At 43.8% G+C, this 25,186-nt stretch overlaps 1 protein-coding gene across 5 annotated transcripts in view; it reads right to left on the minus strand.

The window, feature by feature from the left end:
- Positions 1–487: 487 nt before the first annotated feature.
- Positions 488–25,186, minus strand: part of LOC124117038 (flocculation protein FLO11-like) — a 36,686-nt gene continuing 11,987 nt past the window's right edge. For 2 of the 5 annotated variants that reach the window (XM_046478718.2, XM_046478721.2), the window contains 19 exons: positions 22,637–24,106; positions 21,251–21,344; positions 19,614–19,648; positions 18,478–18,647; positions 17,660–17,753; positions 16,727–16,800; positions 15,509–15,548; positions 14,361–14,458; positions 13,142–13,270; positions 11,942–12,087; positions 9,746–9,881; positions 8,293–8,418; positions 7,692–7,746; positions 6,760–6,791; positions 4,625–4,747; positions 4,338–4,475; positions 3,372–3,517; positions 2,105–2,240; positions 488–719 (listed from right to left, as the gene is read on the minus strand). In XM_046478718.2, the coding sequence (XP_046334674.2) occupies positions 642–719; positions 2,105–2,240; positions 3,372–3,517; positions 4,338–4,475; positions 4,625–4,747; positions 6,760–6,791; positions 7,692–7,746; positions 8,293–8,418; positions 9,746–9,881; positions 11,942–12,087; positions 13,142–13,270; positions 14,361–14,458; positions 15,509–15,548; positions 16,727–16,800; positions 17,660–17,753; positions 18,478–18,647; positions 19,614–19,648; positions 21,251–21,344; positions 22,637–24,106 (3,320 nt within the window). In that variant the 3' untranslated portion in view covers positions 488–641. The remainder of the gene's footprint in view (positions 720–2,104; positions 2,241–3,371; positions 3,518–4,337; positions 4,476–4,624; positions 4,748–6,759; positions 6,792–7,691; positions 7,747–8,292; positions 8,419–9,745; positions 9,882–11,941; positions 12,088–13,141; positions 13,271–14,360; positions 14,459–15,508; positions 15,549–16,726; positions 16,801–17,659; positions 17,754–18,477; positions 18,648–19,613; positions 19,649–21,250; positions 21,345–22,636; positions 24,107–25,186) is intronic. The other 3 variants (XM_046478720.2, XM_048383143.1, XM_046478719.2) reach the window with 3 other exon arrangements.

Raw genomic sequence — 25,186 nt, forward strand, 5'->3', positions numbered from 1 at the left:
GGGGTCACGTCACACGTATTCTTTGAATGATTCATGCGTATCTTTATTCGGGCCATCATTGAGATTCTAAAAGACATTTTTATCATATTCCATTTTAATATTATATGAATCGATTGAATATTTTATCCATCAACATTGTAGGAATTAAGTAGTTTGTATTTGAATCATGTGTGTTTAGACACGAATACACGGTACTGTGGATTTGTGGTTTTGTTGTTGCTATTTACATTGCTTTACATAACTTAATATTCATCATAAATAAGCGGTAAGGATAAGGATGCATGCATTTAATGTGTGAATGAACCATATATTATATTCTCTCTGTCTCTCTCTCTCTCTCTCTCTCTCTCTCTCTCTCTCTCTCTCTCTCTCTCTCTCTCTCTCTCTCTCTCTCTCTCTCTCTCTCTATGATTGTGGGTTTAAATCCCGGTTCGCCCCGATTATGTTTCTAGGTTTGTCAGCACTAAGTATAACGTGCTCGTGGGTTTCACCGAAGTGGTAAACCTTTGAGACCTGCATGACTTCGGGCTTTCCTCCCACATTAAGCTGACACACCGTGATATAACTTGAATACTGTTAACAACGGCGTTAAAACCAACTCACTCACACACTCCTTCCACGTGTGTGTCCTAATACTCCGTCTATACATATGCGTTGGCATAGATGCTGGTGGAGGTGACGTATTCAGAGGCAAGTGTGTAGAGAAACCGATAGTCATCCTGGAACAGAAAAGAGTGCACACTGTTGTAACATATTTGTGACAGGATTCTTTATCCTGCTAATGTGTGTGATATCCACATACCAATACAGTAATCCCACACTGAATTGACATGAGCTAACGATACATACGTCTATCGGATATGACACAAACACTATCTAGAGTTAGTGAGTGAGTGAGTGAGTGCAGGAGTGAGTGAGTTGGATTTAACGCCAATTTTAACAGTATTCCAGTTATGTCACGGCGTGTCAGCTTAATGTGGGAGGAAAGCCCGAAGTGATGCAGGTCTCAGACGTTTACCTCTTCGGTGAAACCCACGAGCACGCGTATGGTGCTGACAAACCTAGAAACATAATCGGGGCGAACCTAGATTCGAACCCAAATCTTGACACTACATACGTCTACCGGAATGATACATGGCCGTTGGATATAACTCATACACTATCATCACACTACATACGTCTTTTGGATGGGAGGGGCGGTCGGGTAGCCTAGTGGTTAAAGCGTTCGCTTGTCCCGGAGAAGACCCGGGTTCGAATCCCGACATGGGTACAATGTGTGAAGCCCATTTCTGGTGTCCCCCGCCGTGATATTGCTGGAATATTGCTAAAAGCGGCATAATACCATACTCACTCACTCACTCACTTTTGGATGGGATACATACAATCGACCCGTGAAGATCAGCAACCCATGCTTGCGGTATTAGAACTGTACATGTTCGATATAGAAATATTATCTGATGTTACTGGCGACGATCTTATCGGCCTGGACGTCAACCCGGGCAGGTATCATGACGACGAACACTTAGCGAAGGTACACCGTTCCAATTAAATGATAACGTTTATAAAACAGATTCCCACCGAGGTGTAAATAATTTTCACAGCGGTGGAAATACTTTTCTATATTTTCATTTTAGTTTTTGACATTTAATTTTTTGTTTTTGACATTTTCGTTTTTGTTTTTGACATTTTCGTTTTTGTTTCGGACATTTTCATTTTAGTTTTTGACATTTTCGCTTCACTTTTCAGCGATTCAATATGTTCTTTATACATGATTTATCGCATATTTGTATGACAAATCGTGTTAATTTTCAAAAGGTTACGATAACAGTAAGTGAAATATCAAAATATTTAAAAAACCAGACTCCGTGTCCCTTATGTGTGAGTGAGTGAGTATGGTTTTATGCCGCTTTTAGCAATATTCCAGGAATATCACGGCGGGGGAACACCAATAATGGGCTTCACACATTGTACCTTTGTCGGGAATCGAACCCGGGTCTTCGGCGTGACGAGTGAACACTTTACCACTAGGCTACCCGACCGCCCCCAAGGTGTACTGGCTTGGCACTTTTACATATAAATATTTTATTGCTGGACTTCTTCGCACCTGTGAGATGTGATATGACGGCTTGATAGATTGCATCTCCCTCACGATGAGGAATATGTCCACGCCCGGGTGTCGCTGAAGTCGCTGGATGATGTTCCAGATGATGCACAACAACGTTGCGGGGTGGCTGTCGGGGCTGAGGAGAGAGATGAAAAACCGGCTTAAATCTTATTATAATCTCATCACCTACAGCTGTGGTTTACATTTCTCTTAACGCCCTACACACTTAGTGCAGTGCAAGCAGTAGAGGTAACATACCAGCTGTATACAACAATGTGAATGCAGGTAACGTACCAGCTGTATACAACAATGTGAATGCAGGTAACGTACTAGCTGTATACAACAATATGGATACAGGTAACATACCAGCTGTATACAACAATGTGAATGCAGGTAACGTACCAGCTGTATACAACAATGTGAATGCAGGTAACAGACCAGCTGTATACAACAATATGAATACAGGTAACAGACCAGCTGTATACAACAATGTGAATGCAGGTAACGTACTAGCTGTATACAACAATATGAATACAGGTAACAGACCAGCTGTATACAACAATGTGAATGCAGGTAACGTACCAGCTGTATACAACAATGTGAATGCAGGTAACGTACCAGCTGTATACAACAATATGAATACAGGTAACTTACCAGCTGTATACAACAATGTGAATACAGGTAACGTACCAGCTGTATACAACAATGTGAATGCAGGTAACGTACCAGCTGTATACAACAATGTGAATACAGGTAACGTACCAGCTGTATACATCAATGCGAGTACAGGTAACATACCAGCTGTATACAACAATATGAATACAGGTAACATACCAGCTGTATACAACAATGTGAATACAGGTAACGTACCAGCTGTATACAACAATGTGAATACAGGTAACGTACCAGCTGTATACACCAATGTGAATACAGGTAACATACCAGCTGTATACAACAATGTGAATACAGGTAACCTTACCGGCTGTATACAACAATGTGAATACAGGTTACCATCTAGCTGTATACAACAATGTGAATACAGGTAACATACCAGCTGTATACAACAATATGAATGCAGGTAACGTACCAGCTGTATACAACAATATGAATACAGGTAACATACCAGCTGTATACAACAATGTGAATACAGGTAACATACCAGCTGTATACAACAATGTGAATACAGGTAACATACCAGCTGTATACAACAATGGGAATACAGGTAACGTACCAGCTGTATACATCAATGTGAGTTCATTTAACGTACCAGCTGTATACAACAATACTCTCTGTAGCCAGGTGCCGGGTGTTCTCCAAATGCTCCACCAGGGTGATGACTTCGCTGACTGAGGCCGTCACTGACGGCGTAGAGAACAGCGTCACCTTCCACGGCTTTGCTGCGTCCTCGGAGTGCTGTGTACAAAAACACAAATATGTTATCATGTCTGCACATCGGTCACTGTGCGTGGGACAAACAGTGAGGTGAATAGGGACTTAATGTGCGCTACACTTGACTTAAATACACAAACTGGACAATCGACTGCATATTTACTTTTGCAATATTATGGAACATAGAGAATAAATGGACTAGGCACGCATATAGCGCTTGGCAGTAGAACAACGATCTATGCTGTTAGGGTACGATGGCATCTTTGGGCCAGTTCACGTGGTACTTAGGACAAATTGGGTACTCGGGACAAATGGGGTACACGGATCCCATTTTACCCAACTGTACTGGGAACCTGTTCTGCTGGGGACAATACCGGGGTAGTGGGAACCTATCCACACCTACATGTTCAGACAAAGAACGGGGGCACGGGTGGCCCAGTCGTCTAAGGCGCCGCGACTCGATGTGCAGATATACAACAATTACTACAATTATAAAATGTCATGTCGAATACCTGGTTCGAATCCTATATGGGTACCCTCGTTGAAATCCGGGGGCACGGGTGGCCAAGGCGCCAAGGCGCCGCGGTTCGCTGTGCAGAGTAACGTCCCTTGGGCACGCCAGAAACCTATGATTGTGGGTTTAAATCCCGGTTCGCCCCGATTATGTTTCTAGGTTTGTCAGCACCATACCCGTGCTCGTTGGTTTCACCGAAGTGGTAAACGTCTAAAACCTGCATCACTTCGGGCTTTCCTCCCACATTAAGCTGACACGCCGTGATATAACTGAAATACTGTTAAAAGCGGCGTTAAACCCAACTCACTCACTCAGGCAAATAACACTGACCGTGTCATCATCGGGCTCCGCAACTATCTCAGTCTCCCGCACGTGCTCTGAGATGAAGCTGGAGGACGTCAGCGTCAGCAGCAGGCTGTCATCCAACAGCGACTCACCGATAGGGCTTGGGATTATTCCAGTAGCGACCTGCAACATGTAGACCACGTGAAACGAAAAGGGGAGGTGGATGTTGTAGTATTGGTGGAAGTAGCGGTAGATGGTTTGTTTGTTTATTTGTTTGTGTTTTTGTTGTTGTTTTGATGTTTAACGCCGCACTCAGCAATATGTGCACTTACCTCATCACAAATTGCTAATATGATCGTTGCCTTGTAATCGTCCACCATTGACCATAGATGATTGGCTGCGTTGGCTGGCTGTGATGATGACGTCAAGAGGAACTCTACGTCACTTGTATAGGACTTAAACATGTAAATAATTGTTATCAATGAGAACACAAGAGATGGTGAGGTGAAATGGGGTTTACGTCACGTTCAAGATTATTAAATTAGCTGTACTTGCATGCACGTAATGTGTGTGTGTGGCTGATATTAATAGCCCGGACTGTTTCAGGTCTTATAGTGCTAGCCCACTAATCATGAGATACCATGCCGCAGTTACGGTGAATACCCCAGTCAGACACATCATACTGAATCCGAGCCAGTCAGTCCGTGCTTTATCTCCTCAAGCAGAACGTCAGGCAGGGTAACAACAAGTACCATATTATAATGTCTTTTGATAGGACGCTGCAAGAGGCTCGAACCACAGACCTTCCGTTCTCTATAGACTACGGAGGCGGTCTGAGATCTTAGGACACTGGATACATGCGAACAGTCTTAACTAAACCACCAGACAAGTTCAAAGGTTAATATAACGTGTTATTTTCGTTTGTTGTTTAGTAGCGCGGTCACCAGTATCCAAGCCATATGACGACCGCATCGTGTAGTGGTACAGTCATTAAGGAATAAGGAATTCTTCTCGAGATGCGCTTGTAAAATATAAACCTAGCCCAGAAAAAGATCCTGTGCACCAGAACAATTCACATTGAAATATAATCACTGTGGATGTTTCAGAATCACGCATAAGAATCATTTGCACAAACACTTTGTCATGATTACCCGTTATAACCATGTAATGGCTCGTGCATCTCTGTAACTGAATGTTACCCATGAAGATCCGGGGTAGAATAGGTCTTCAGCAACCCATGCTTGCCGTAAAAGGCGACTATGCTTGTCGTAAGAGGCGACTAACGGGATCGGGTGGTCAGGCTCGCTGACTTGGTTGATGCATGTCATTGTATCCTAATTGGGTGGATCGATGCTCATGACATCAATCGTTGGATTGTCTGGTCCAGACTCGATTATTTACAGACCGACGTCATATAGCTGGAATATTGAGTAGAAAGTCCAGCGATACGTTCAATTGCTTTGCCGTCTCATCAAACTGCACGCCACGCATGTTCAAAATAACAACGGTTCGGGTTATAGGACTAGGGGTTAGTTTTCTTTACAGATGAGTCCAGGTTTCATTCTGACACCAGAAATGATCGTCAGCGTGTTTATCAACGTCGAACGTTACGCTGACGCGTGTGTTGTTCAGCGTTCTGCATTCGATGGTGGGATGACAGTTTGATACGTGTACGTTACCGTGACGAAGTTATCCGTCCTCACGTCCCTTCAGAACCATGGACGTCACATTACAGAAGGACAATGCACGCCTTCACGTTACACGTGTGGTCAGAGACTATATTGGACGATAGAACATTCCTTCACTCATATGTGTGGAATGAAATGACACGTCATTAACGCCGACTTCCAAACCAACTGGTGACGTTGGTCTAGCTGCGACAGGCCTAGAACAACAACCAACAAGCCTTCCTCGACCTTTCTGTGTCGTCAATGAGGGAAGGTTGTCAAGTTTGTGTTACTGCCAATGGTGGTCGAACCCGATACTGACTTGTGAACTGACAATTGACCCCCCGCCACTTTCAGCCAGGGATGACGTTTACAGAGGACATTGTCATGATATTTCATGTTTCATGGACATCAATATATTTTTCTCTGGCAATATCGTTATTTGTTTGCGGTTAGTAATGATTACCCATAACCGTTATGCACACTAACGTTTTTCCACTCGTATATATTCATTGAGAACTCAAGTACATTATTGTCAAATCTTGGCGCGTTTTTGACTGTCAGAACCATACCCGAGGTCTTTTGTTTCGCCAAGTGGTAACGGTATACGATCTGCATCACTTCAGATTGCCTCCCTTACATGTCGTGATGAGGTTGAAATACTGTTTTATATACATTAAACCCAACGATACCGTTCATATGACCGACCGCAATGCTGAATTTGCGTATGCAACATTTACACACCAAACACTTCGTACACGCGTTTGTGATATCGATGGCGACACTTTAGGTTCACTTACCGGGATGTTGGAAACATCGTCACCTTCATCTTCTGAAACATTGACACAAGGCGATATGACCTTGGTGTGAAGACAGGCGATGCTTAACACCACACATATGCATAGAAAAGACTGACTAGGGGAGCAGTTCAGATGATCCATTTTGGATAAAAAAAAGTTTTGATATACCTCAAACCTAACTGTGAAACCGTGGATATCCTCAAAGAGATTTTGCTTTACAGGAACAAAAACAAAGAAATCATTGCATCATAGCATAAATGATTCGGGGCTGTCTTAGGTACTGTAAAAACTGTAAAAACCACGGAAGTTGATTTTGCCTTGGACATATTGCCAACCCTCCAACCCCTAAAGATATCGAACGTTTGAACTGTGCTCTGTGGTTGACAATAATTGCTGTTCCACATTGTTATTTGAAACCAGGGATATCTTGTCAATAACATGTTTATCTCATCAAGTGACCTGACAAATGAGATCCTTTCAGGAATATAAACTATTTGTGTTATTTGGCAAGAAAAATGTCAGATGTCCTCTTTTCGATATACCTGTCTGATGTTATGCGGTCTGGCGTCACACTGGATTCAGATAATATGGGGAGGTAACTCTATCAGATACAGTATACATTGATGTGTTATATCCTTTGGGAGAGGCGAATTGAGGTGTAGCGTCGCGTTCAAGAATACTGCACTGAGATACCAGGCCGCACTTTAAAATTGATACCCAGGTGGACTTCGATCCGAGGAGTCCTTTTTTTATGCCATTACTACTGAGCGCCAGGCCGAGTGAAAAACAGGTACCATCTTTTAACGTTTTTTGGTATGACGTGCATATTCACTATTCACTAGACCACAGAGGCTGTTATTTCCCATTGTGAAAATATAATCTTAATAAATCTATAATAAAAGGTATTAATTGAATTATGGAGAATGGTTTACCTGCATGATTTGGCGCAGCACGATTCCTGTTGAGATCTCTAAGTTCCTGGAGCATCTACAACAGTGTGATCACAGAGCAGTGGTATAGTGAGGGCGTTATACAGGAGAGGGTGAAGGGTATATCTGTGTTTTAATGATCTATCAGCTTGATGGGAGCAGGAAGCCCACGTGTTGCAGATGTTGGACATTTGCCACTTTGCTGAAACCTGTGAGTGAGTTAGTTTGGTTTTACGTCGCTTTTAGCACGTCCAAGAGACGCAGCTCTCAACAGCGAGTTGCGGCGTAAAAGAAGACTGGACCACCCGTGCCATGTGACATACAGGCGTTCCAAGTCATCCCTGACAACAAAGATTCCCAGATTTTATCACAAAAATGGATCTGGAAATTATTATAACAAATGCGTTCTGAGATGTCATGCCCCAGTGAATACGTGACGTCATCAAATTGTCACAATTTTGAGCAGCACAACCCGTGATGAGTCGAGTCCCGTTTTGTCCCGAGTATGACTATTATGCTTGTCCCCGGGAGTGTAATAATCAATAATTATATGCCTTCAAGTTTAATATCGGTCACATATATACGTACCAACCCAATATTATACCTGAAATTCCTTATAGATGCGATCCTCCTCACAGCGTGTCCCAGCAACAAGCTCCTCACATAGCCGATGTGTACCTTCGCTGTAGAGAGCTTCTAGCAGCACCAGATGGAGGAAGGTGTACTGACGCTATGGGCAACAGATAACAATCAGTGAGTGAGTAATATGCCTTTGCGACACTTTTAGCAATATGGATTTCAACGAGTGAGTGAGTGAGTTGGGTTTAACGCCGCTTTTAACACTATTACAGTTATATCACGGCGTGTCAGCTTAATGTGGGAGGAAAGCCCGGAGTGATGCAGGTCTCAGACGTTTACCACTTCGGTGAAACCCAAGAGCACGGGTATGGTGCTGACAAACCTAGAAACATAATCGGGGAGAACCGGGATTCGAACCCAAAATCAAAGGTTTCTGGCGTGCCCAAGGGGCGCAACTCTGCACAGCGAACCGCGGCGCCTTAGACGACTGGGCCACGCGTGCCCCCGGATTTCAACGAGGGTACCCATATGGGATTCGAACCAGGTATTCGACATGACATTTTATAATTGTAGTAATTGTTGTATATCCATGAAATACGAATAATAGCTACAAACACTGTTCTACTCAGTGAAATATTGGACAGAACACGTCTGACAGCACATTGTCCGAAAAAAGCCGCCATGGTACATTCGCCATAATAGTGCCAGGCTTAGCGATTAAATTCATTCCAGATTATGTACAGTCACAATTTCTCTGTTTTATTTAGATCACAGCAAAAGATCACACTTTACATGAAATGCACGTGCAGCACATACTATATGCAATATTATATATTTGGGATTTAATGTACGGCAAATGAACAATTTACGATCTCTCGGGTGTCGTCGGGTGTGTCAACGCCAACGCCACTTTTAACAGGGTAAGAAGCACTGTCAACACGATATGGGAGGAGCGAGGCCTATAGTGAAAGAGGTGTGACACTGGAGTGGAGGTGTTTCACAGTTCGGCATTTGGCGAAGCTCTTGAGAACGAGAATGATGGGTATATGACGGACGCGACAAGAAAAGACTTAGTGACCATTATATTCCATAAATTAAAGTTCAATTTTAAATTGATGAAATTCTCTTGACGCTGTATCTGTAGCATTAACGTTTATGCAACGAAATTTACTATACGAGAATTTCATTATTTCGTTGTCGTCCTTAACAAGGGGGGGGGGGGGGGGGGGGGGGCGGTCGGGTAGCCTAGTGGTTAAAGCGTTCGCTCGTCACGCCGAAGACCCGGGTTCGAATCCCGACATGGGTACAATGTGTGAAGCCCATTTCTGCTGTCCCCCGCCGTGATTTTGCTGGAATATTCCTAAAAGCGGCGTAAACCCAAACTCACTCACTCTTAACAAGGGAGTTTATGTGATCGTGTCGGCACTTTAGTCAACTTTAGTCAACTTTAGTCTATCGACTGAATGGGACATAGTTACCCGGGTCTGCACCGTGCTCATCCTCTCGCCTCTCACGGAACTGACGCGCCTGAAGACGTTGACGGTGCTCTCGACCTTGCATCTCTCCATCAGTGCGTCAAGGCCGATGAAGGTGCCTGTCCTGCCCACCCCGGCGCTGTAGCGAACACACATACAGTAAACTACGGTTATAACGAACACGCTTATAACGAACTAACGGATGTAACGAACTAACCTTTTAGTCCCGACTATATGCTGTAGTTATGCTGTATATATGCGTATAACGAATTACGGTTATAACGAACTAAAATTAGTAGTCCCTTTGAGCTCGTTATAACCGTAGTTTACTGTCTATACATTTACGTGATGTCATACAATGTGACGTCATGACACGCACCTGTCTGTGTCATATGCTTACGTGGCCTTTCCATTGCGCAATCTAACCTCTGCTGCTGTTAAGTTGTAGTTAAAATCTTACAGACCCCTGTTTCACTGAGAGTGTGAGTGAGTATGGTTTTGCGCCGCTTTTAGCAATATTCCAGCAATATCACGGCGGGGGACAGCAGAAATGGGCTTTACACATTGTACCCATGTCGGGAATCGAACCCGGGTCTTCGGCGTGACGAGCAAACGCTTTAACCACTAGGCTACCCGACCGCCCCGTTTCACTGAGAGATCACAGGGCACTGACTGTCTTCACTTCCATACTTAAACATAGAGTTCGGCAGTCGTACCGCCCTTTGTGAAAAAGAGTCCCACTTCTATGTAATCAAAAATGATCATGTGAAAATGTATCACGTGTCATATCCACACCCTGAAGCATGCTCAAGGCGCTGCGTTATTATCCCGGTCACGGTGCACTGGAATTTCATTCTCAACTCCCTGGAGAGTATACAACCCAAACTGCCTTATGAGCAGAAGAAGTTAACAGACACATTACCATCTCATTCTACCGGGTACCCATTTACTGCTGGTTGAACAGAGGCATATTTCGAACAAATTCGAGACACTACGTGTGTCATGTGTTTTAGTGTGGGGCAGGACCGACGCCCTACGAACTCCCAGCTTGCCGAATACGGTCCCCCATCCAACTCTCCGCAACAACGTTGCTTAACTTCGCCTGATTGGTACTTTGTACACGAATGCCACCACGTCATCAAAAGATTCGTTTACCATTGGGAAGAATATGAATGAGGCGCAAGGTTCAGGCTTTGCAGGGGTGAGAGTAGCGCCCCCTTTCCCTGGTTGCACCAGCAGTCACACATCTTGGGATCACCCCATGTATGTCCTCTTTACACAAATACGTTTCTTCAACAAATCTATGTCGATGACAGAATATGTCCAACGCCTACTGATATGCACCACCTAATTAAGCACCACCTGATTCAACATCCAGTTCTGACAAACCCTGATCTGAACCCAACTGAATACCTTTGGGATTATCTTGGCCGCCAAGCAAGAGCAAGATACCCTCCACTTCAAACCCTTAATGAACTGACCAAGGCACTGCACCAGGAATGGCAGAGGATCCCAATGTTGAAAATCAGACGTCTGATCAGCAACATTGGGAGACACCTCGAGAATGTCCTCCTTGAGAGGGGTGGATACAGCTCCAGATACAGATTGCAGAGTCAGTGTGAGTCCTGGGCTGACAATAATCGTTTGTCACTGCTCAATGTGACAGTCTGATTCGTGGTGTGGGCTGGGTGCTGATACTTACAGCGTTGTTGACATGAACGTTTTGAGACGTCTTTGCATAACGCCAATCAACGCCAATCAACGCCAATCAACCCATTGGGCTGCTAGTGTCCGCCTCAGGATTTGTCTAAAGGGGCGGTCGGGTAGCCTAGTGGTTAAAGCGTTCGCTCGTCACGCCGAAGACCCGGGTTCGATTCCCGACATGGGTACAATGTGTGAAACCCATTTCTGGTGTCCCCCGCCGTGATATTCCTGGAATATTGCTAAAAACGGCGTAAAACCATACTCACTCACTCACTCACTCAGGATTTGTGTAATGGTAGTGCCGGACATTCTGTTCGTTACTTTGCTATTCTTCTGTCACAGTTCTAACACTGAATTACAATAGTCATGTTTAATGTAGCACATATTCGAAAAAGTAGATGGTGCTTAATTAATGTTCATGTGAACATATTAACCCAGTAACCTATCTCCTAACACAGAAGTATCTCCACGTATAAGGTAAAGCGTTTTTCCTACCTGCAGTGCACTACTAGGGGTCTGATGGTGGACTTGTGTTCCTTCACCTGTTGCCAAAACTCGACGAGAGAGGGCGCTGACGGAACGCCATGGTCTGGCCATGTTGTAAAATGATACTGGACAATTCGACGAGTCTCTGTGGTCTTCTAGAGGTGTACATGTAAAATATAGGAAAAATGGAAAAATAACATGATAAACTGTTATAGGTTTACGCACGAACTAACCAATATTCAACCGGGTATTGTAGATCTGAACCCACTTGCACAAAGCGATCTTAGCGCTATGACTACCGTAAGCCTATGTTAAAGTATGGGAATTACGATCATCTTAGCGCTAAGATCGCTTTGTGTAAGTCGGCCCAGGTCTCCGACACCACATGTTTGTCGTAACAGCCGACTAAAGTACTCACGGAAATGAAAAAAAAATGTTTTTTCGACCTCAGATCTTAAATAAATGCAGTTAATATACAAAATATGTAAATATTCAAACAACTCAATGAGTACTAATTGGGCCTTGGCACAAATACAGCGTATCGAAGGTTTTTAATGCCTTTTTACAAGTAAAAGTGTGTAAAAATGTGAATAAAACAGATTATTGTGAAACAGAGCATAACCAGGTGTAAGTAGATCAAGGTGAATGTCCATGACCTATGACACCTTGACGACAGGTTAGAACAGGTGCATAATGCCTATAGTCTGTTTCTGCTATGTCAATTTGGACTTGGTTTTATTTTTGAATGTTGAAAGTGACGACAAATTACCTCCTGTAAAGTACATTTTGTATTGTTCACTGAGATCAAACTAGCAAATCCAGACTAGTACTTTTCGTATTTACAGCGACGTAACACTTTGAGTCGATTTTTAAATTGAGAAAAACAGGGGTTTTTCCATTTCCGTGAGTACTTTAATGAAAATCCGATGGTTACAATATGTCTGCTGGCCCCTCAAAGCGAGTTAAGTGGTATGTCCGACTATCGGTAGCCCATGAATGTACAGAGAACATGGGACTATTGTACAGTCGTTGCATAGAGATCGTTTGTTTTTAAAACGGGTACTTACTGATTGTCATGGTAACCTGATAACATGACCGCTGCTCGTTCCATCAACCACTGTTTTCCTTTGCCCAGACGCGATTATGACAACACGCAATGACACTCACTCACTCACTCACTCACATAAGCAAATGTCGTATGTGTTTTACCGTGTGATGACCGGCCTGAAGCACTCGGACCACGTACGTGGAGGTCACATCCTCACAGGTGCAGGACACATCGACGTCACCGTAACTGTCACGTGACCCCTCATCTGGCCAGTACTTTTCACACTTTCTCTGGAGAGAGAAAGTAACAAGATGTTTAGGACATCAACAACTGAACTGTGGTACATATTTACTCGTGTCCCATACTGATAGGGCACAAGTAGAACACATAGAACGAAGTCGCGTTGTTTCTTGCATACTTCATAAGCAAGGGAGTAGTCCTCTGGCTTCAAAGTCCCGTAATCCTTTAGAAGAGATGTTTATTAAAGTCAATAGAAACTTGGTATACAATTTAATTTCAAGCGTCAACTATATTAGGGTTATGAATGCAACCAGTTTCGGGTTATATAATGTGATAGTCACGTGAACTAGTAATACTATTTTATACGGTTCTAATATGGATTTCTCCAAATGCTGTTCTCGATACCAGTGAGCATGAGGTAGGCCCATTGGAAACGAGTGTCAAGGCACTTTGGCAAATAAAATGCGGGGAAAAGTAAGAAACTGTCAACTTGAAAATTGGATTTGACCAAAACATTACAAAGGTAACAGTCGCCGAAAAACTTCAGTCTTACGGTCCAAAACATAACTATATATGATGCATCACCTTCGAATAACCATTTCTTGTTTGTTTCATTTTATGCACCACTAAACACAGGTGTGTACCTTCTTTCACACTGAGGGACGCCTCTGTGGTCTAATGGTAGAGCGTCCGCCCGGAGAGCCCCGACCGCGTCATACCAAAAGACGTTAAACGATGGTACTTGTTGTTACCCTGTCTGGCGCTCGGCATTAAGGGGCTAAAACAAGGAGTGGTCGGCTCGGAGTCAGTATACTGTGTCTGAGTGGGGTATTCATGTTAAACTGCGGCATGGTATCTCAGTGAGCTAGCACTATAAATCGGCATCAGTCCGGACTAGTACAAGCAGCCACACAAATACACACACGTACATGCAAGTGCAATAATCTTGAACGCGACGTTAAACCTCACCTCACCACCTCTTTCACCCTGCACTTTAGAACAAAATGACGGGTAAATAGTGTTAGCTACACGAGTGGTGAACATGTGTTAAACATTGTAAGATAACACAATTCCTTCAAAGTCAGAAGGACATAATGTTGGACTATCACGGTACGTGTCTGGTGTAGGGCTTCAACTCACTCTGTTGTTTTCCCGAAGATTGGTCAACATGACAACACACCGGACATCTTCTTGCCAGATCATCAGCCAGAAGTCAGCCAGAGAGCGGGGGTTCGGACCTGAACACACCAAACCAAATTATTATTATTTTATTTTTTTTAAATTTATTGTCTAACGCAATATTTCAGCTATTTGACGGCGGTCTGTAAATAATCGAGTCTGGACCAGACAATCCAGTGACTGACATCAGGAGCATCGATCTCACGCCAATGGGATACGATGACATGCATTAACCAAGTCAGCGAGCCTGACCATCCGATCCTGTTAGTCGCCTCTTACGGCAATCATAGTCGTTTTTCACTGTTAGCATGGGTTGCTGAAGACCTGTTCTACCTCGGATCTTCACGGGTCACAGGGTATAGTCAGATCTACTAGGAAGCCAACTGGTTTGTCCTGGGGATGGGTGGAAACTGGGCGGGAGGGGCTCACTGAATGGGGGGAGGGTTTTTTTCTGTCAGCTAGTTTTCCGCATGAGACAGATGTTTTTTCTTTCAATTTTCGGTTTCTTAATAAAATATATCAAAATATTTCTTTTTCAAATTTGTCCAGAATCGGATTTTTTTCTATCGCAAAAATTTGCATCAAAGAAGCGAAATGCGTTTTTAAAAAAAACATTAATTTAATTAAACCTGATGCTGTAGATACGTGCATGTATGTTAATACTTATTAAGTGAAAACAAGCCATCAAGAAATATTACACAAAGCAGTGACAAACATTAATTTATTATTGCAAGTGCGTTTTTCAAGACGAATCCATTTTGCTAGCGGTAAACATCCTCATTGCGTTTTGTTTACGCAATTAACATCCGGGTAAGCTTCGGCAGTCAGGTGACTATGTTTTGGCTCTATTTACAGCGTGTGCAGCGTGCGTACATTACTAGCATGTAATTGCCGTATTTAAAGTGCTATTGACCAAGATCACTACCATATAACCACTCACAGTCAACTGACTGTCGAATCTAGTTTTGCCTTCTTTTCACTTTAAGTTCAGAAGACATACTTAAGTATATAAGTATTTGGACACATGCAGCTATCTTCGAAATCGTTAATTAATAATCGCCATGTTTCGTGATTCTATTTCAAGTGGCGAGGACTATGGGTTGTCCTACCTTGTGCGGCTATGTAAGCTCTCTGTTTGTCTCCGTAGCCCTGCACAGAAGAATACAGTAAACTACGGTTATAACGAACACGCTTATAACGAACTGACGGATATAACGAACTTACTTTTTTGGTCCCGACTATTTGCTGTAGTTTTGCTGTATATATACTTATAACGAACTACGGTAATAAGGAACTAAAATTAGTAGTCCCTTTGAGTTCGTTATAACCGTAGTTTACTGTAGTTCACACGCATTAAGTAGTCGTGAAACTTTAACAATACAACATGTTGACTGTGTTTGCTGAAACGTGAAGAAAACTAAGGAAAGAAGTCCGTAGACTTAACAAGGATGTCATATCACTTGTCACCATCAATCATCAGCCTGTGGATGTTGTCTTAGAATATTTTTCACACAAAACACGTTAAAGAACACTCACAATTGGAAGGCTGTGTTGCAACAGAGTAGTGAGTGAGTGAGTTGGGTTTAACGCCGCTTTTAACAGTATTCCAGTTATATCACGGCGTGTCAGCTTAATGTGGGAGGAAAGCCCGAAGTGATGCAGGTCTCAGACGTTTACCACTTCGGTGAAACCCACGAGCACGGGTATGATGCTGACAAACCTAGAAACATAATCGGGGTGAACCGGGATTCGAACCCACAATCATAGGTTTCTGGCGTGTCCAAGGGACGCAACTCTGCACAGCGAATCGCGGCACTATAGACAACTTGGCCACCCGTGACTCATTGTACTACAAACTGTAATCTAGAGTTGTAAGCCTAATCAAATCTGGACGTTCTTCAGGTTGAATGACTGAACGATGGTTTAACGCACTTAGAACATTATTTAAATTACATCACAGCTTGCTGAGGGGGAAAAGCTCGAAGCCTCACATTTACAAATGGATGTTTGGTGACAGTGTTATACATGCTGTTATTAAACTGTGGACAATGTTTACATGATTGTTATTAAATTGTTGGCCGTGTTAAACATGCTGTTATCAAACTGTGGGCAGTGTTAAACATATTTTCATTAAACTGTTGGCAGTGTTATAATGCTTTCATTAAACTGTTGGCAGTGTTATAATGCTTTCATTAAACTGTTGGCATTGGAATCTTTGAGTTCCTGGTAAATGAACCCTCAACGATGAAAGTAACATTGATATACTTACAGCTATGAACGTAACATTGATATACTTACAGCTACGAAACTAACATTAATATACTTACAGTTATGAAATTAGCATTGATATAGTCCGTGCCGGATGCATCTCCTCGTTGTAACACAACACGGGAACAGTCGTCTGAAATAGGTACGCTGTATATAGGGGTTTCAATTAAAGCCAATATACTCTGGTGGAAATATTGAGATCACTGACCGAAGGAGTGGGATAGCCATAAAAGTACCCACACAGAAATGATACATAATATGAGAGGTGTAAACAGAGGTGGTCTGAGCTGGATGATAGGTAAATGTATAAATGAATAGTATCTATTTCACATATTAATGAAGACAACCGAACGACTTTTCACGGACTGATATTTCCCTGTAGGGCGATGGGGGCACATGAAAATCATTAAAGGTGGTACTTGTTTTTACCATGCCTGGCGCTCGGCATCAAGGGGATGCAAGGACTGGTCGGCTCGGAGTCAGTATACTGTGTATGAGTGGGGTATTCATGTTAAACTGTGGCATATCTCTGTGGGCTAGCACTATGAACGCACACACACACAAACACAAACATCTGATTAGCGCTGTTCGTGATTGACAGTTTCATCAGGTGAGGTGAGATGAAATGAGGTTTAACGTCGCGTCCAAGATTATTGCACTTATATAGCAACGTGCATGTACGTGTGTGTGTTTGTGTGGCTGCTTGTGCTAGTCCGGACTGATGCCGATTTATAGTGCTAGCTCACTGAGATACCTTGCCGCAGTTTAACATGAATACCCAACTCAGACACAGTATACTGACTCCGAGCCGAACAGTCCTTGTTTTAGTCCCTTAATGCCGAGCGCTAGACAGGGACCCGACGCTCTCCAGGCGGATGCTCTACCACTAGGCCACGGGGGTGGTCAGTTTCATCAACAAAACTTGATACTCCAAGATGAAGCGGCAAAGAAGGCAGTGGTATTATGGTAACCAACTAGTGAAGATTACGTACATGCAAATATGTCTGCGAATCTGTTCTTTTCTTTGTTACAGGCGAGCTGGCCAACATGTTCATCTGTATCTTCAAAGGGGGTTGATGGTAAAGCCTGCAAATGTCACCACATACGTGACTGCATGATATGCAGAACACACACACTACACAATCACCACCTGGAGAAATACTCAGTGACAGCAGAACTTCACCATAGAGTAAGCGAGTGTTGTCTTCAACCCTGCTGACAGTATTGCAGCCAAATAACAGTGTCTCTGTGTTCTGTTAATAACATTGGAAGAAACACGCTTGGTGAAAGACACGCTCACAGGTGTCGACAGGATCATAATCGAAGCGATCAGAGATTCGAACCCACGACCAGCGGATCCTGGCCGCGAACATCCTCGTTTATCCAGTGTTTATATCTCCTTTTGTTTCAAATTCTCTTGACCCATTCGCAGTTATAATAAGTGACGTCACTGTTATTTCTCGTGTCAGTTGGTTCCCAAAAAGCCACCCGCATGGAAGTGGAACCTGAATGGACTTTTAGCGTCGTGTTTTTTGCATCGTACTCAAAACGAATCAATAGTCGGGAATGGGGCCAAGGATTTATCATAAAAGAAAGGAGATATACTACACTGGGTGGGTGGATGAGGATGGGTTGCTATGGTAATCGTGTTGCATCTGTTATATAGGTCCGGTGGGTCCCCAAATGGGTACAAAGTCTATTTCTGGTGTCCCCCGCAGTACTATTGCTGAAATATTGCTAAAAGCGGCGTAAAATCAAATGACTCACTAGCTAATTTTTACAGGTGCTATGAGTTTAGGGCAGATGTTACCTTGTACTCTTCATCCAGTTCGTTGTTCTGCATCTTTCTCGCGATGTACTCTGCTAATCCACTGATATCAATATCACCGGGCTGAAAGTTTTCATAGTTGTCGACCGCAGTGATGACCGAGGTCATCTCGATGGAAGTTTCGGAGGATTTTCGGATCTTCTTGCTGCCTACACACACAAACAGATTTTGCTTGACAATAGTGAGGTGAGGTGAAATGGGGTTTAACGTCGCGTCCAAGATTATTGCACTTATATAGCGACGTGCATGTACGTGTATGTGTGTGTGGCTGCTTGTACTAGTCCGGACTGATGCCGATTTATAGTGCTAGCTCACTGAGATTCCATGCAGCAGTTTAACATGAATACCCCCACTCAGACACAGTATACTGACTCCGAGCCGACCAGTCCTTCTTTTAGCCCCTTAATGCCGAGCGCCAGACAGGGTTACAACAAGTACCACCTTTTAACGTCTTTTGGGATGACGCGGCTGGGGATCGAACCCCGGACCTTCCGCTCTCCGGGCGGACGCTCTACCATTAGACCACGGAGGCGGTCTGCTTGACAATGGTGTTGACAATTGCAGTGTTACAAATACTAAAAAAACAACACAGTGGTGACTGCAGCTTTGGTCTACCAACTGATGCTATAACAACGACTTATTTTGATCGAGTTGATATGAAGTAAGTAATTTTAAATACTCAGAAACAACACTGTATAGGGGTGGTAATGGTCAAATTACGTCTCAAGGTTGAGGACAAACGGGGAGGTCACAGTATACATGACCAGAAGACGTCATACCGGTCAGAAGAAAGTATACAACATGTTTGATTGTGGCTAAAAAATAATCAAACAGGAAATGTATTTGTTGGAGATGTATTTGTTTCGGGTATCATATAATTATTCACAAAAGTATAAGACGCTTTTCACCAGATGTTAAGTCTACGTCACAAATCAGTATTGTTTACGCGTCTGAAGCATAATTGATAACAAAAATACACCGACTTATGTCAAGGTCAATATGAAAAGGTTGTGGAGGTCTTCTCAGTTCTGTGATGAGGTAACAAGCAATGTCCGAGTGCACCTGTACTTTACATACAGACCTGTATCACGTGAACAGTGTGCCAGAAACTCACTCACCCATCCGGCCGTATAATGGTCTCTTCTTCATCACCCTGCGGCAGAAACGAAGATGGTGCGTTCAAGTATTTATTCTTGTAATCTTACTAACATTACTGATAAATTGAATCTTAAGACTTTCTGATAGTATCGTACATGTTGCACCTATCCTACTGTATTAAACCTAACCCTAAATGTAACCTAATCTTGAACCCTGAGCCTAACTTAAACCTTTACCCTGACCCTTACTCAAACCCTAACCCTAACTCAAAAGCGTTACCCTAACCCTTACCCTAACCCTGAACCCTGAATTTCTGATGATAGTGTGATTGGACAGATCACAGCACGTGACCTCCTGTGTAGGGCTTGTTTGCAGGTTATTGACTGAGGGAAGTATCAAAGCGAGGAAAAGACCAGATTCAAGTATGATCAATATGGTTCGTCTTTTTATGTTTTTTAACTAAAGGCTTAGAAAAGTTCAATGTCGCTTGGTGGTGGGTTGTATGCTGTCTTATGGTACCCTAACAACCACTGATATAACCTGTGATGGAACCTCGGATGAGTGAGTGAGTGAGTATGGTTTTACGCCGCTTTTAGCAATATTCCAGCAATATCACGGCGGGGGACACCAGAAATGGGCTTCACACATTGTACCCATGTCGGGAATCGAACCCGGGTCTTCGGCGTGACGAGCGAACGCCTTAACCACTAGGCTACCCGACCGCCTCTGTGGTCCCCAGCCATGTATGTTGTGACACTCAGGTACAGTACAGGTGGATCGGGTGGTCTGTTGCTCATGCTTTCACCCTTTTCGCGAACACCTGGTGTCATCCCTGATTTTCAGTGGTCCATTCATATAATTTCCGCAGCTATTTGTCCTTTACGCCAAGTGGGATCTGTGTCAGCAGAAACTGGTCTGTCTGGTTCAGACCAGGTGTTTACTGGGTCGCCGTGAAAGCCGTAATGTTGCTATCAGCAGTAACAGCAACATCACTGACAAAAGTCCACGATATGTTTTGGAAACAAAACCCCTGCTTCAAATCCTGCCTGGTTTAGGGCACCCTAAGATAAATCCTAACCCTGACCCTAACTCGACATAAATGATTTTAGATACTTTCGAGGAATTTCGAGTCAGGGGTGGTGGGCTAGTTTTTGTAGTCTCTGTCGTCGGGTGAGGTGAGGTGAAATGGGGTTTAAAGTCGCGTCCAAGATTATTGCACTTATATAGCGACGTGTATGCACGTGTGTGTGTGTGTGTGTGTGTGTGTGTGTGTGTGTGTGGGTGGGTGTGGGTGTGTGTGTGTGTGGGTGTGTGGGTGTGTGGGTGTTGTGTGTGTGTGGCTGCTTGTACTAGTCCGGACTGATGCCGATTTATAGTGCTAGCCCACTAATATACCATGCCGCAGTTTAACATGAATAACCCACTCAGGACAGTATACTAACTCCGAACCGACCAGTCCTTGTTTTAGCCCCTTAATGCCGAGATCCAGACAGGTACCATCTTTTAACGTCTTTTGGTATGACGCGGCTGGGGATCGAACCTCGGACCTTCCGCTCTCCGGGCGGACGCTCTACCATTAGACCACGGAGGCGGTCCACTCTCGTAGGGAATTAGGATATTGGTAAAAGTTGTGTAAACTGCACACACTATTAATTACCTTAGTTTGACGACGACAAGGACACACACGACAACAGCAAGTAAAAGGACTACTCCGATGGATACACCGACGACGATGCCAGTATCTCCCGAGCCTGAAACATACAGCGTCATCATTGACGATCAATAATGTTGTTACTAGCCCGTAGACTAGCAAGGGTGAGTGAGGGAGTCGGGTATGAAGACACTTTGAACCCTTTGTACATTCTAGTACCAGTACATTCATTCATTGGTCGGGGGCACAGGGTGGCATTTTACCCAACTGTACTGGGAACCTGTTCTGCTGGGGACAATACCGGGGTAGTGGGAACCTGTCCACACCTATATGTTCAGACAAAGAACGGGGGCACGGGTGGCCCGGTCGTCTAAGGCGCCGCGACTCGCTGTGCAGAGTTGCGTCCCTTGGGCACGCCAGAAACCTATGATTGTGGGTTCGAATCCAGGTTCGCCCCAATTATGTTTCTAGGTTTGTCAGCACCATACCCGTGCTCGTGGGTTTCACCGAAGTAGTAAACGTCTAAGACCTGCATCACTTCGGGCTTTCCTCCCGCATTAAGCTGACACGCCGTGATATAACTGGAATAATGTTAAACGCGGCGTTAAACCCAACTCACTCACTCGTTGGTCATACTGATTTTATGGAACTCGTGTTTGAATTCAAAGGTATGAGACATCCGTTTCGTAAAATTTAAATGCGGAACATCTGTTCACATTCGTTGGTGTGGAAGTCACGGGTGAATATGCCAACTCTTCCTGTCAAAGGTGAAGAAAACTTGTCATTAACAAGAAAAGATAAAATTAACTTTAAGTTTTCTGACTGATCTTATTCAGATATGTATTCGGAATCGTACAATGGCCTTGGAAATGGTTTGTCTTTTTCATAATTTTATTTTCATAATCTTACTTGAAAACCTTTGTGATACTGAGTGATTAAATGAAGTGAATATCATTTTCATAATGTCAGAGACAGCCTCCGTGGCCTAGTGGTAGAGCGTCCGCCCGGAGAGCAGAAGGTCCGGGATTCGATTCCCGACCGCGTCATACCAAGAGACGTTAAAAGATGGCACTTGTTGTTACCCTGTCTGGCGCTCGGCATTAAGGGGCTAAAACATGGACTGGTCGACTCGGTGTCAGTATTCTGTGTCTGAGTGGGGTATTCATGTTAAACTGCGGCATGGTATCTCAGTGGGCTAGCACTATAAATCGACATTAGTCCGGACTAGTACAAGCAGCTACACACACACACACGCATGTACGTCGTGCAATAATCTTGGACACGACGTTAAGCCCCATTTCACCTCACCTCATAATGTCAGATAGATATAGAGGGTTTTTTCTACGAATAAGAATATATTTCACAATGTTAATTTAATGCATCTCGACTCACCTGTTTGATCTGATGGTGATGCTGGTGTTACAGATGTAGGTGAAGATGTTGCTGTTGATGACAGCACTGATGTGTGTGTTGATAATGGCGGAGTGATGGGGGAAGCGGGTAGTGATGTTGAGTCTGTTGTCACTGATGCTAAAATCGATCCTGTTGATGATGGTTGGGATGTTGATGATAGTAGGGATGTTGATTGTACTGAAGATGTTGATGTAGATGTTGGTGTTAATACCGGCGATGACAATGCAGATGCTGATGGAGTAAATACTGAAGTTGTAGTGTGTGCATCTGTTAAATGCGACGTTGCAGTTGACGTTGTCGGTGAAACTGAACTTGATATTGAATTGACTGTTGTCAGTGACGATGCTGTAGACGTAATGTGTGGCGTTGATGTTGTCGCAGGTGTTGAAGTTGTCACATATATTTCCGTTAACGATTCAGGTGGCACTGTATCTGTGAACGTTTGCTCTGACTGCCTGTCCGATGTTGGTGATGATGTCGATGTCGCTGATGACACGAGTGACGTTGATGTTGCTGATGACATCAGTGACGTCGATGTTGCTGATGACACCAATAATGTCGAGGTTGCTAACGGCTCCAGTGACGGCGAAGTTGTTGATGGCAACAATAAGGTTGACGTTGCTGATGGCACCAGTGACGTCGATGTTGCTGATGGCATCAGTGACGGCGAAGTTGCTGACGGCATCAGTGACCGCGAAGTTGCTGACGGCATCAGTGACGGCGAAGTTGCTGACGGCATCAGTGACGGCGAAGTTGCTGACGGCATCAGTGACGGCGAAGTTGCTGACGGCATCAGTGACGGCGAAGTTGCTGACGGCATCAGTGACGGCGAAGTTGCTGACGGCATCAGTGACGGCGAAGTTGCTGATGGCACAAATAAGATTGACGTTGCTGATGACACCAACAATGTTGATGTTGCTGGTGGCTCCTGTGATGCCGATGTTGCTGATGGCACCAACGATGTTGATATTGCTGATGGCTCCTGTGATGCCGATGTTGTAAATGGCACCTCTGAAGTCGATGTTGCTGACGGCTCCACTGACGGCAAAGTTGCTGATGGCACCAGTGATGACGTTGTTATTGATGACACTTCTGGTGCCGATGTTGCTGACGGCTCCACTGACGGCAAAGTTCCTGATGGCACCAGTGATGACGTTGTTATTGATGACACTTCTGGTGCCGATGTTGCTGACGGCTCCACTGAAGTCGATGTTGCTGATGGCACCAGTGATGACGATGTTGTTGATGACACTTCTGGTGCCGATGTTGCTGACGGCTCCACTGACGGCACCAGTGATGACGATGCTGGCATTTGTAAGCTGCCAAATGTACTTGCCAGAGAAACTGTTTGTTCTGGCTTGATGTCCGTGGCTGTTGAAGTTACCGCTGACGTTGACGACTCTGCCGACGTTGACATACGGGTATGGTCAATTGAGCCTACCGTAGAATCTGTTAAGAAATAATTAAGAATGTTGTGTCACGCGGAGAATTCAAGCACAAAAGTTGCTGTTCCATAAATCAGTTGTGTGTTTTTTAACAGGAAGCTTATCAGACCGAAACAACTATAATTCTAGTATCTGTTTTCCATTTGTATTTAAATAAATCAAATATATTGTTTTTAAGTTTAATAATGTCCAACTAATGTCAAACTTTGAATGTATTTCTAAGCCTAGCATTCGCAGATGATAACATAACAGTGAGTGAACATTATTTTACGCCACAGTCAGCAAAGAGATCCTTTACAGCGATCCAAGCCGTTGGGGTACGATGGCACACAATCATTCAGGTCTCACATTGTGAGTTGAGATGAAATGGTGTTTAACGTCGCGTTCAAAGTTATTGCACTTATACAGCAACGTACATGCAGATGCATGTGTGAATGCTTGTACTGTTCTTGTGTTATTGATTACAGAAACATAAAACCACCTTGATGTACTTGTGTCACTGATTACAGAAGCATCTACCCACCTGTGTGTTCTTGTGTTGCTGGTTACAGAAGCATCTACCCACCTTGGTGTTCTTGTGTTACTAGTCACAGAAGCATCTACCCAACCACATTGATGTAGTTATGTCACTGATTACAGAAGCATCTAACCACCCACCTGGATGTTCTTGTGTTACTGATTACAGAAGCATCTACCCACCTTGGTGTTCTTGTGTAACTGGTTACAGACGCATCCACCCACCTTGGTGTTCTTGTGTTACTGATTACAGAAGCATCAACCCACATTGGTGTTCTTGTGTTACTGATTACAGAAGCATAAAACCACGGTGTTCTTGTGTTACTGATTACAGAAGCATCTACCCACCTGGGTGTTCTTGTGTAACTGGTTACAGAAGCATCTACCCACCTGGGTGTTCTTGTGTTACTGATTACAGAAGCATCTACCCACCTGGGTGTTCTTGTGTTACTGATTACAGAAGCATCTACCCACCTGGGTGTTCTTGTGTTACTGATTACAGGAGCATCCAACCAGCTGGATGTTCTTGTGTTACTGATAACAGAAGCATCTACCCACCTTGGTGTTC

This window comes from Haliotis rufescens, unplaced genomic scaffold (assembly GCF_023055435.1).
Source record: "Haliotis rufescens isolate VD_foot unplaced genomic scaffold, xgHalRufe1.0.p SCAF_45, whole genome shotgun sequence".
Lineage (NCBI taxonomy): Eukaryota > Metazoa > Mollusca > Gastropoda > Lepetellida > Haliotidae > Haliotis > Haliotis rufescens.